The sequence below is a fragment of the Syngnathus floridae genome, chromosome 11, assembly GCF_059516105.1.
Source record: "Syngnathus floridae isolate MCC-2025c chromosome 11, RoL_Sflo_1.0, whole genome shotgun sequence".
Classification (NCBI taxonomy): Eukaryota; Metazoa; Chordata; class Actinopteri; order Syngnathiformes; family Syngnathidae; genus Syngnathus; species Syngnathus floridae.
The window spans coordinates 8,209,161-8,222,508 of record NC_142423.1 but is presented as its reverse complement, the minus strand read 5'-3'; the positions used below and the strand labels follow the sequence as shown (position 1 = coordinate 8,222,508).

At 38.0% G+C, this 13,348-nt stretch overlaps 1 protein-coding gene across 5 annotated transcripts; it reads left to right on the top strand.

The window, feature by feature from the left end:
* Window positions 1–210: 210 nt before the first annotated feature.
* LOC148390855 (sodium- and chloride-dependent GABA transporter 2-like) lies at window positions 211–12,197 on the top strand. 5 transcript variants are annotated; one of them, XM_088389152.1, is made up of 16 exons: window positions 211–347; window positions 970–1,133; window positions 5,428–5,612; window positions 5,821–5,955; window positions 6,218–6,358; window positions 6,898–6,982; window positions 7,053–7,185; window positions 7,541–7,675; window positions 8,079–8,182; window positions 9,393–9,517; window positions 9,583–9,695; window positions 9,765–9,902; window positions 9,989–10,091; window positions 10,171–10,271; window positions 11,416–11,586; window positions 11,670–12,197. In XM_088389152.1, exons 2-16 carry the CDS (start codon window positions 1,081–1,083, stop codon window positions 11,763–11,765), a joined length of 1,818 nt encoding a protein of 605 aa, XP_088245278.1. In that variant the 5' UTR covers window positions 211–347; window positions 970–1,080; the 3' UTR covers window positions 11,766–12,197. The 5 variants fall into 5 exon arrangements, with proteins under 5 accessions (XP_088245278.1, XP_088245279.1, XP_088245280.1 ...); XM_088389153.1 differs by having other exon boundaries at window positions 265–347; window positions 1,060–1,133; XM_088389154.1 differs by lacking the exons at window positions 211–347; window positions 970–1,133 and adding an exon at window positions 3,406–4,744 and having other exon boundaries at window positions 6,218–6,237; window positions 6,315–6,358.
* The last annotated feature ends 1,151 nt before the right edge of the window (window positions 12,198–13,348 follow it).

Here is a 13,348-nt window from a genome sequence, read left to right as displayed (position 1 = left end):
AGTGAATTAATTCATTGCTACCGCTTGTTCTGCCAGCGTCACAGTGTAACGTTTGTTCAAAGCATTCCTTAAATAACAGCAAAAAGCTGCAATGCATCAGCCGCTAGGTGGTAGAGTGCAATAGGTGCGGGAAAAGTAACGTCTACCTTATAAAATACTACATAAAAAGGGGAACTACAGAGGCTACCGTTGGAAGTGAAGCATTCTGGGACAATGAGCGCTCCGTCCGAAGAAATTGACGTCACGTATACGCGACGTCACTACATGGGGAAAAAAAACAATGGAGGAAGAGGAGAGGGTCCTGTTTTCAATCTATTCTCAGATTGTCAGTTAAAGAAAATATTAAGGTACGTGTTTGCTCCACTCGCTCATTCTGAAATAAGCCATATTTTGACATGCTCAATCGATTTAAGTCTATTGGTCCCTTAGCCTGTTCTAGTGCTGTTGTATTATTGCTATTTCAAGGCAGGATGTATGCTATGCTTCCAAAACATCTATTAAACTTAAATTTTATATGCAATCCGTCCCTCCACTATTTAAGGAGTTACAATTGTCTTAAAACGGCAAAATAACTTAATTGTAACAAGTGTCTTATAACTCTAATGTTGCATGATAAAAAAAATAAAGTATTACTTTCAAATACAAAAAAAAACAGGTAATGCATGACGTATTGCATTTTGGAAGTAGCTTCTCGCACCACCGTTTTGCCTCTAAATAACTACTTTGTTGATATTATTATGTTTGATTGCCAATTCAAAAGACAGAATGATACATGAATTATGCCAAAACCGTGTGAAAGTCACAAGTTGACCAGATCTTGTGTGTGCAACCATGCGAGCTTGTTGAATAGATCCCGCCTTCATTTGCAGGCTCTGAAACACAACCATGCAACCCCCCCTCCTCCTAATTTCCCCCTTCTTACCCCCTCCACTTCCTCCCACCCTCACCCTCTTCTTGTCTCCCGACCAGACCAGTGCATCGTGCTTTCTCTCTTTATCACATGTGCAACGCTTGCCACATGGGCTTGCCCTTATCAAAGCTACACCTACTTGCACTCAGATGAGGGCCACCTCAAGATGAATGAAGTGCCACACACAAATACAGGCTGCTGACGCCGTGACCGCCTTTATCAGGTACTGTTGATTTTCATTCAGGCCACATGCTTTTTCCTTCTATGAGTGATGGGTATGCACCGCTTTCATCTTTTTGGGGATAGCGACACAAACATTTCAAGGAGCAGCTGGGCTTTTGTGCGCTTGTGCACTTATTCTTGGCGCTTGTTGCCGCATTATGTAGGCCAAAGGTTACAGGCTACGCTGCAGCGGGAGCGGTTATTTCACTTGTTTGGAATAACATCTCAGCCAGCGCATTCTTTCAGAAACTAATTTTTGCTTCACTGTTAGCACATTCGAGTAGTGTAGCCAAACAGTAAGAAATTGTTGTGTTGATTAAAAATAATACACTGATAGATAACTATTTTTTTTATAGAGGTCAAACTTTAATGTGATGTAGTGATGCTATTCCAAGATGATCAACAGCTGCTCAACTGTGCATAGTGTGTGTGATTTGACAGTCAGAGAAAATTAAGATCATTGGCCTCCCAGGTGAGCGATGCTTGTAAAAATAAAAGTGTATACCCAAACTCTGCCAAGTTCACGAAGTTTGGTTTGTGAGTCAATTGAAAGAAACAAAAGGTGATGAATCTCATGCTTAGTGGAATGTCATTCTGAGAGTTTTAAGACTGTTGAGTCTTGTTTGGCTTGTTTCTCATCCGCACACTAAAAAGTGTAATTTATCACCTAATTGTTCATTTGTAGGCAATTGCACGTCACTCGAATTTGCTAGTCCTGCAAATGGTTCTTTGAAATTGTATTTTTGCAATGCAAAACATTTGATAAAGAATTTTGATCTTAATGGTTTTTCAATATGGTTGAAAATGAATTGATGAGGAAAATAAAAAGGCAGCATCAGCACCGTGCATAAACAGTTCAGTTTATATTGCAATTTTATTTTGTTATAAAACAATTTAAAAATCACAAAATGTATTAATTTTAATGAACCAATATTAGGAGAAATAGCTGAATTAATTCAACAAACAGTAGATTTGATTATGTAATTGCTGGTGGGTAGGATCATAGAAGAGACGTCAATGTCTCCATGTTTGTCCCACTCCTGCATTGTTGTTTTTGAATTAATGTTCATTATTGACTGTTATCAACTTTAACAGTTAACACTATACCAAAAGAATGGATTTTGCATGCAATCTCATGAATGTGAACTGAAGGATATGATGGCTGCAAAGAGAGAAAGTCATCTCTCATCTCCGTGTTCTGCAGTGTCCTTTTTAGGGCCTGCTTAGCGGGAAGTCGCCTCCTTCTCGCCAAGTGTCAAGAGCATAGGCGGCTGATTTCAAAGCTTGCTCCGAGAAAGTTGTTTTCAAGCTGCCCTTTCGGATAACAGCTGCAACGCCTGTGTCATGCTGCGACGTTCACTTCGATATCGCAACATCTGCGAGACCCAGATGCAATTTTGTTTTTCGCTGAAAAAAAATAAACACCCTTTTTTTTTTTCCTCCAAAGGGAGCCATGATGAGTGAGTGATGCTAGTTGAGTTCAATCCTCAACACTGACGTTTTTTAAAATAAACTAATACTGCAATTTACTTAAATAAGTACTCTGCAAAGTTGGCCTTAACATTTGTAGCCGGAGATAGTTTTTTACTCAGATCGAAGGACCTAAGTTAAAGTGAGGTGACTCCAGACCTAATGTTTCCATTGTGGTAAATGTTTAAAATTGTACACTAGAAACTCTACTTTGACATAGTGACATTTTAACAGTTAGGATTGAAACAAGTATTGCATTGTCTTCTGTGGGTTTTTTTTAATCCAATGTAGTGTAGTCATCTTCTGTAGTAGCTGAACAGAATTCAAACAAAAACTAAAAGAAGATGTTAATGATGATTTTTCATCAGATTGTTTACAAGTGAGAAAGATTCAACATGTCCAAGCTCACACTTGGTTGAGCTTGAGAGCAATTTCCTGAGCTTCTTGGCTGCGCTCCATCTCAAATACTGATTACAGTTGTCAAACGTATGTCAATACACTTGAAAGCTCAATAAATTGTTTAATCAGAGAACGCAGTTGTTCCAAAGGAACTTTGCTTGCGTGTCAAGTGGGAGTATGCAGGTGTATAAGGAAAAATAACAAAAAATGAGATTGTTTTTTCCATTAAAAAAATATGAATTATTGTATCATGTTATTTTCAAGCACAGGAAGAATATGAAAACTACACACAGAAATGTTGAAGCCCGAATTCTAATCAGCGTTATCAGAACTGTGGAGCAGATGTACTAACCACAAAGTCACTATATAATCTCCAAAAATGGCCCACTGCCTCCAACGACAAAATATTTGATGATGGCTCCTTATTCACATTAAAAAACAGTACAGTGGAGTTAAGGGCAAAACCAACTTTACATTAATTTTTAACTAACTAACATACCAAGTAATGTGTTCCATTTAATATTCTAACTTACCGCACATAATGGATTGCCAAAGATACATTCACAGTCCACCACATCAGTAAATATTAGCCAATTTGTTATACAGTTACATAGTTAATTTGTTTCATTAGGTTATATTCAGTCCGAACCTTTTTTCCTATTTTTTGACACCAAATGGTGACAGTTATTTCGCATTTGTCACTGGGGATTACGTTTGTGACTATTGTAACTAAACGAAAATTGCAAAGTGGAGACCATTGTTGATATATTTATTGATCTATTTTATATATTTCATCACCAGCAAACAATACACAGTATGTGGATATGAGTTGCAGGTATTATTTTTGTCAACACGTGGTCCTCATTCACAAATTATAGAAACATTGCCACAAATGACTATTTTGCTTGTAAATTAGTCACTAGAATAAAAGATTCTTTGGCACCATCTTGAAGGAACTATGCTGAAGTAAAAAGAGGAGGTTTAATCCAGGCCGTCCGTGTCTAATATAAAAAATTCTTTATTGTCATCTTGAAGCATATGTGACGATGTCGCATATTCTTTATTAGGTCGCCGTTGACCTCATTGTTGTAGTTTATGATGTCACTGCAGTCTATGCATAAATTTGTGCATTGTAGTGGCGTTGATATTTGCAAGATAATTTTCCACACTCGAGCCAAAGTAGCCAAACAAAAGCAACATTGAGGAGAATGTCCCTCAGTTGCCAAGCAGCTTTGACCCACCGGTGACCCCACTGCCGCAAGACTGCGGTCATTGTGTTCACATTATGAAAGGTTCCATTTCCATCATCCAACAGAAATGACGCTTCTCCGAAAGCAAGTATCTAAACCACCTCGTAGAACGTTCACCATTCATCTCTCAACTAAATAATAATCATTGTGTTTTTTTTTTTTTTTAAATTCATTTTGGAGCAGAACTCAACATGCAAGCTGGGAACATCATCACATGACCAACAGTGGCCCTAACAACCAGTCGAGTATTTTTATAACAGCAACAAATATTTTCCAGAGTTACAGCTCATTGAGTATAACTGTGTGGTTGTTGTTTCATTTTAGCCCCCCAGTGTCAATTTCTTGGAAGCTTCTGGACTCTTTTTGCTTCCATGTGTCAGCTTCTGTTTGCTACCATTCCCAGTTCCTCGAGTTTCCGCTCCTCATGTTCAGCTGCCATCACTTCTCTCCTGTACTTGAGTGTATTTATAACGCTCTACTGTCATGCGTCCAGGTCCAATTTTGTTTGTTTTTGTTTTTCGTTCTTCTGTAACTAGTTTCTGATTGCACGTTTACTTGCAGTACTAGTAGCTTGAGCCGGTGTTTCCCAACCACAGACGTTCAGCTGTGCCGTGGGATTGTCCAATATTAATTACGGAGTGCATTGTAAACAGGATCGCCAAACCACTCGTCAGTTCGCGCAAGGCCTGGTCAGCCACTTGCTAATCGAGAATCGGAGAATCTTGAGATTTCATATTGTGTCGGTCTGATTGTATTGCATCGGCACAGTGCAATAAATCCAATGAATGAGATTTCATTCACGGCACACCTTTTCATTGGAAAAAATCGTTTCCCAACCTTTTTTCATTCACGGCACACCTTTTCATTGGAAAAAATCTCGCGGCACACCGCCAACAAAAATCGGTTAAGCGCCTACATTAAAATCTGTTATATTACAACGAAAGACGTGAAGTCCTATTCCTATATGTATGGAGAGTCGAATAACTTAATAGAAATAAATACTAAGTAATATAACTGGCTGACCAGGCCTTGCGCGAACTGACGAGTGGTTTGGCGATCCTGTTTACAATGCGCTCCGTAATTAATATTGGACAATCCCACGGCACAGCTGAACGTCTCTCACGGCACACCAGTGATGCTTCTGATAATTTGACCATGGGTCATATTTCTTTGCAGTGCCATGGAAAAGCCAAATGACCCAGAGGTCAAGTTCAAGGCGAAGAAGGAAACCGCCTCTCCGGTCATTGTGGCCAGAGGACAGTGGTCCAACAAGATTGAGTTCCTTCTTGCAGTTGCTGGACAAATCATTGGACTTGGAAATGTTTGGCGATTTCCTTACTTGTGCTACAAAAATGGAGGCGGTGAGTTGGGGAAAAAAAATTGTCAATGAAGAAAAACAAAGCCCAGAACAGCTGCTATGCTTTGGATGGCAACTACAGTACCGTTAAATGTTGTGACCTTCCAAGCTAATTTGCAATGCACAGCACAAACATACTGAATGAGCCATCATCATTAATACGATTGTGATATACAATATAATAACTTATGCCTCTCTATTTTTCCCACCAGGAGTCTTTTTTGTCCCTTATGTACTCTTCCTCTTCACATGTGGGATCCCTCTGTTTCTACTGGAGACAGCTCTCGGCCAGTACACCAAACAGGGCGCCATTACCTGCTGGAAGCAAATCTGTCCCCTTTTTTCAGGTAAATATTCACTCCGAGCCCCAACAATTTTGTACAACTGCATAAACTAATAACACCAATCATAAAAGCTGTGAGGGAAGTAAAAAAATAAGTGTGAACCCCCAGTTGTCCCTGATTTTCCATCATCAGTAGTAATGACTTGAAGGGATAAAGGAGAATAGAAGTCCAACTACGTTCTAAGCGTGATACCATCATTTTGAAAGTTAATGTCAGTTTGGATTATCAATATTTGCTTCTTTTTATTTTCTCTCCAATTTCTTAGGAATGGGTTATGGAAGTCAGGTGGTAGTTTTATACTCCAGCATCTATTACATCATCATATTGGCGTGGGCATTCTTGTACCTCTTCTCTTCCTTCAGCACTGAGCTTCCGTGGGCAAGCTGCAGCAACAGCTGGAACACAGGTACGTAATACACACAAGTTTGGGCTCGGCGATAATTGGTTGTCAATATGTATCGCAATGCACACGAGGAGAAAAAACTGGAAGAAAACCCTGACCTTTGCACTCCCAGTCACCTCAGTGCAACTCTTGCAATGAAATCATATTGAGCCCATTAACAAGGTAAAATGGACCGAAAATATTTGCTCATCTGAAATGTAAGCACTCGAAGGGCTCTTCTCAGACAGTGCATGGATGCTCAGCTTAAAAACTGCAACTGCATAGTTTTCCATGTTTGGGACTTTGGCAGACAGCACTGCGCCATGGTAGTTATTGTCATCATTTTTATTATAGTTTAGTCTTGGCGCAACTATGCGTGTGGTCACAGGAAAAACAAAGTGCTCTTTCACTAGATGACAGATGTTACAAAATTAAAGCCACATAAAGCTACTTTTTTGTGAATTATTTTGCTAAATGGTCTCTTTTGTTTTCATATTATTATAAAATGTTTCCCTTAGTGTACATTGGATTTAATGAGTGTATGCCGGCTGTGTTTGTAACAGAGACGTGTGTGGAGTTCAGTCAAAGACGTGTTCTCAACTGGACTGTGGCAGAAAACGCAACATCCCCTGTGAGGGAGTTTTGGGAGTAAGTTCAAATGTTTCATGAAAAGAACAAGCAGCAAAGTGCCTAATGTTTACACAAATGCAATCCCCAGGAGAAGAGTACTGAACGTGACGGGAAGCGTCGAGGAGTTGGGCGGGTTTCGATGGGAGTTGGCGCTGTGTCTACTTTTGTCTTGGGTCATCTGCTACTTTTGCGTGTGGAAAGGAGTGAAGTCCACAGGAAAGGTAGATGTCTTTAAGATGTGCTTGCTTGTTTGTTGCACATATAATCTAACTACAGGTGTCTCTCAGACTGTCTGTTTGTCTACCAGCCTGCCAGGAGAAAATATTGCATCTTCACTCAATCTTGTGATCACTTTCGTCAAGTGTTTTCATCATGTGATCGTCTGGTTTTCCTTCCTTTCTGGCAAATATTGCTGCATCGATGGGGAGTGTACAAATATTTGAAATCTAGTCACTCTATTTGCCGCAGGGGAAAAAAATCCCAATTTGTGTTTTCATTCATTGGGGTAATCCTCATCACAAAAACAAAAAAAAAAAGCATTTTAAAGAAAATTTGAATTCCCACCCGGTCTAACAGGTTGTGTATTTCACGGCCACGTTTCCGTACTTGATGTTGGCCGTGCTGCTTGTCCGTGGGCTGACGCTGCCCGGGGCCATAGATGGCATCAAATTTTACCTCTACCCCGAACCATCCCGCCTGACTGATCCGCAGGTATGAGCCTTCAAACCCGTTTAACAAAATGACACAGTATATCTATAATAAGAAAGCTACAGGTGAATTTTGAAATTGTTGGCCCTGTGTCAGGGTTTGACATTTGCATGTAGTGTAGAGCAGTGAAAATGATACAAACGTGACATTCAGTACTTTTGTTCTCTTCACTTTTCTAAGCTCTTGTGTAACAACCGGTGTTTAGAGGTTTAGCTTGATGGGGAAATTGCAAAAAAAAAAAAAGCAACAGGGAGTAAACCGCTGGGTTATTTATACACAATTTTTACGCTGTTATATTTTAATGTCGATTATGTATTACACGCAGTCAAACATTAGCGAACAATCATGAAGCATTTACCACTGACGCCATCATTGAATGTTTGCCTTTTATGTCGTTGTCTGGCAGGTCTGGATGGACGCCGGCACACAAATATTTTATTCTTATGCGATTTGCATCGGTTGTTTGACGGCACTTGGAAGTTATAACAAGTACAACAATAACTGTTACAAGTAAGTTAACATCAAACTCAACGTACACGTGAATGATCGTTTGAGCGCCATTACTTGGGCTTCATCAAACATTCTGTCGTTTTATCCAGCCACATGTATTTTTTAATTTCCTTCTTTCTAAGTGCTACCCAGAGAAATCCACATTTTTAAGAAAAGCTCAACAGATTTTAGTGGAGGGTCGCTGGAGAGCAATCTCTCATTCTATGTCTTTTGAAAGCCTTTATACATAAACATACTCCTGTTTCCGTAAGCAGTGCTCAAACTCATGCCGTTGTTTTGCGTCAGGAAAATACTTAGCCTCACAAAAGGAGCAGAGCACAGTACATAGAACATGACCCACTTTGCAAAGTTGGCTGATTTCAGAAGCACCACAATGCCAAAGAGGAAACCAAGGAAACTGGAAAATTTTTAGAAAGTAAAAACAGCCCAAAGGACAACAAACAGAGGAGCCACAAGAAAGCGTTGAAAACAATACCAAAAAAAAACAAAAAACTGTGACATCAGTTTTGCACCGTCATTTTAGGAAATTAACACAATCGTGGTTTGTTTTCACGGCCAATCAAAAGTAGTTCAGTTTGAATGGGCACTTTTGTTTTTCTGGGGATGGGGGGAGGGCTGAAAAGCAGCAAATCGTCTTTGGGAAAGAAGAAGAAGAATAAAAGCATCAACAAAACCAAGCAGCTCTGAGCAATAAAGAAGCTTTTACAAATGTCAAAGTTGAGACACGGCTTGGCATGCAAAGGAGCTGCCTGGATGACAGACTGGAAGCAGGACCAGGGGAAATCTAAACAGAACCCAAACTTAATTACTCACTTGCTGTGTTGATAGGTGCGAATGTCATTATGAATACCGTCCCTCACCCAAAGTCAGCAAAGACTGCTTTGAGAACTGTTACCTAATGAATATAAAAAAAAATCCTAAATTTAGGATGCAAATACTAGTTTTGGTCTCATGTTGATATTCCCAGAACTGTACTGCTAATCAAAATAAAGTGTACCAGCAGAGTGCACATGAGACTTGCCCACTGAGATATAAATACATAAACAGCAGACAGGCAGACAATTTCAGGCCCTTTTTCTTTACCCTCACTCCTGACAAAAAAAAAATATATATATAAATAAGTACCTGGGATTGAATGTGTAGAGTCTGAAAAGTTTTTTAAATCGAGGTCTTTAAAGTTCACCATGTGTTTTGTTGTTGCTCTTTTTAGAGACTGCGTCTACTTGTGCCTCCTGAACAGCGGGACCAGTTTTGTGGCTGGTTTTGCAATCTTCTCAGTTCTTGGATTCATGGCTTATGAACAAAACACAGACATATCCAAAGTAGCGGAATCAGGTAAAACGTCCCACGTTATACCTGCGAGAGAATGCGAACACAAAAGTGTCATTTTCCCGCCATAGGTCCCGGCCTGGCCTTCATCGCTTACCCTCGAGCTGTGGCCATGATGCCGTTTCCACAGATTTGGGCCATTTTCTTTTTCATCATGATCATTCTGCTCGGATTGGACAGTGAGGTTGTACATTGAGCTCAGCATAGTGTATGCTAATGTGGAACATAAGTAACATAAATGTCTCTTCTTCAGTTTGTAGGTCTGGAAGCTCTTGCAACCGGCATTTGTGACCTGAAACCTTCCTTTTTCCACGTCGGCCATAGACGCAAACTACTTTTGCTCTTCATCAGTGTTTTCTGTTTCTTTATCGGCCTCGTAATGGTCACTGAAGTAAGGCAGAATTATCTTTATTTTTTGTGGTTCCTTCAATTTTCCCCCCCCCCCCCCCCATTCTAAAGTTGTCTCCTTTCACACAGGGTGGATTGTACATCTTTCAATTGTTTGACTATTACTCCTGCAGCGGGATGACTCTGCTTCTCTTTGCCATATTTCAGTCCGTGTCTGTTGGGTGGGTTTATGGTGAGTAAATTTCACATTTGAATGCTTCCCGAACGGTTCATTCAGACTTCCTCACCGTCATTTCACCACGTGACCACAGGAGCAGATCGTTTCTATGACAACATTGAGGACATGATTGGATACAGGCCTTTGCCGCTGATTAAACACTGCTTGAAATATGTCACCCCGGTAATCTGCATGGTGAGTAAACATTCAGTCTGATTGGCCAGTTCTAGAAGAGAGAATTATAGTTTGCTCTGTTGAAGATTAACTTTCGTCTCATTCCACCGACCTTGATTTTAAGATAGTGGATGAGAATAGCCTGGCTACTTAAGCGGAAAACTGTCAACAGTCTCTAGCAGGTTTGGCAAGTTTTGACAAGCAGCTCTTGCCATGCGTGTTGAAAAGAATGTCTCCAGTTGGTACTTTTGTAATGATTTTTTGCTGTTTTCTTCAAAACATTCATTCAGCAACCGTTGTGATCCTCCTTCACTTCCAGTGAAAGAAAAGCACGAAAAATAGATGTAAAAATATTCACATTAAATACAAATTGTTTACAGTTTTTGATAAACGTTATTCATTGATATTAAAATATTAAAGTAGATCAGATATGATCGGCTCTGGCTCATTCGTGATCTGAGAAATAACGCTATAGTAATTGAACAGATGATAGAAAGAATAGATCAACAACTAGTTGAGATTGACGAAAGAGCGCCTCAGCTGATTGCAGACAAGTATTGTAATTTTGCCTTAATTGTTTCAAAATTCACAGCAGCAAAAATCAATTTGTAATTGGTCAAGTTTAACAATTATTAATGCCATTTCTAACGAGAATTGCTCTAATTAGCCTTACTTGGATAAGATTGGATAAATAAACTCGCAGGCAATGAACAATAAGTATTCCCTGCTCAACGGGAAGTATTTAAGTTACAGTGTATCCAAATATGACTTTTCTGAAATGCTTTCATATTTAGAGAAATGTATGCGTTTGTCATGTTATGTTGGCCAGTTCATAAATTAACAGCTCTCGTATGAATACATAAACTAGATTTTGGCGCCACCTAGAGGACTATAGCAGAGTAAATCCTGAGTACTTGCTCGTATAGATTAAAATTATATCATCCTTATAACATATCCCCCTTGTCCAGTATGCTCACTAAAAAAAACTTGACTTAATGAATTGGTAGCTTTTAGCTCGTGTAAGAAAAAAAAAATATATCCATCCATTCATCTATCTGTCCATCCATTAAAAGCTCCAAGAAATGTTCTTACCACAGACATGTCCAGTATTTAATTTCTAGTTGACGGAAATTGAATTTTTTTGTGTGTGTGTGGTTGTTTTCAGGGCACATTTATCTTCTCCTTGGTGAAATACAAACCTCTGAAGTTCAACAACACCATTGAGTATCCGTGGTGGGGTTATGCTTTGGGTTGGTGGTTCACTCTGTCTTCCACACTCAACGTTCCTTTATGGATGGTGTATAAGTTGATGACCACTCCTGGGACACTTCGTCAGGTACATTTCACATAATCATTTGATCCCTTCATGGGATTCTGTGCGCATGAAATATTTTAATATCAAAAATTCTTTCCTGCTAGCGCTTCGCCATCCTTTGCACGCCATCCGATCATTCGCCGCCCAAGAAAGTACTTGAAATGCAGCACGTAACGCGCAAATCAGATGTCATATTGTGAAAACACGGAGCACTTCCATTGAACACTCTGAGGCACAACTTTAATACCAAAGCTAACATTTTTCACATTTTCCTTTCAAAACAAGCTGTACCAGGTTAGAAATAACCTCAGTGCCTCATTGTTTGCCCATTCCTATCCTCCATTATTTGATGGTTTACATAAAGGGAATTTAAAAAATAGGGAAGGTTGTAAAGTTTTGCCAGTAGCAACTGCAATAATGAAAATGATATGCTCAGCTTTGAAACGTTTGGGTTTTGATAGGATAAAATCGTCTCTAGTTACCGAGAACAAGAACATAGACAATAACAAACAAAACCATTTTTTATTTTTTTATTGCCAGCATAAGGTCAAATTTATTATGCTGATTCTTTGTCAGTACTATACAACCTTGAACGTGGAATAAAACAAAAGTGTTGAGTCGTGACAAAAGGACCATGTGTGCACCTCCAGTAGGTGAGCCAAGTCTTTATAGATTCTATAAGTGCCTTTAAATGATCACCCCAAAAATATGTACTCTCATGGGATATGAATATGCTCTATTTTTTTCAAACATTCATCACTTTTACTTTCTACAATCAAACATTATTCCCAAAGTTATTTTACAAATTGTCATAAAAATTGTACTTGTTTTTAACAGAATAATGTGAAAATTTGTGGCATTTGTTCAATTACTTTAAGGTACCGATAAATGCTAAAGTTGCCTTCATAAACTCACACACACTGGATCATGTGAATAGATTTTAAAAACACTGTTATGAAAGTAGCACACTAGTGGACTAGTGGTTATCACATCTGCCTCACAGTTTCAAAGTTTGCAGTTCGAACTCTGGCTTCCTCATGCTTACTAAAATAAGACAGAAAAAGAACAAATATGCCTAAATGTAGATTTCATTTATTTTGCCAATATTTGCATAGTGTGTATTGACTTACGCAAATGTGACTGAAAGTAATCAAATTATATGACTTTGATATTGCGAATCTTGGATTACATTACTGGCTACATTTTTAACAGGTAACAAGTAATTATCAGAATACATTTTTAAAATAACCATCTTGTTAACAGTATTCTTATCTTTTTTGTCTTTTAAGATAAAAATGTTCTGATTTGCTTGGAATTTTAATATACAGTATGTATATATATATATATATATATATATATATATATATATATATATATATATATATATATATATATACATATATATATATATACATATATATATATATATATATATATATACGTATATATATATATATATATATATATATACATATATATATATACGTATATATATATATATATATATATATATATATATATATATATATATACATATATATATATATATATATACGTATATATATATATATATATATATACATATATATATATATACGTATATATATACGTATATATATAGTATATATACAGTATGTATATATTATTGTGCCATATATTGTATAAATTGATGCATTCAACTGACAGTGTTAGTGTTACTCATCATCACAATGTATGATGGCAAATAATTTCTTAAATTATGTTCATTTTATTAATTTGAAATAAATCAATGAGGTGATTACTG

What these genes read in the sequence shown, in the direction of transcription:
- LOC148390855 (XM_088389150.1), top strand. Translation starts at nt 4,623, where the DNA reads ATGTGTCAGCTTCTGTTTGCTACCATTCCCAGTTCCTCGAGTTTCCGC. An exon ending in AATCTGTCCCCTTTTTTCAG is followed by an intron (nt 5,956 to 6,217) that starts GTAAATATTCAC and finishes CCAATTTCTTAG; the next exon opens with GAATGGGTTATGGAAGTCAG. An exon ending in GTCTGTTGGGTGGGTTTATG is followed by an intron (nt 10,092 to 10,170) that starts GTGAGTAAATTT and finishes ACGTGACCACAG; the next exon opens with GAGCAGATCGTTTCTATGAC.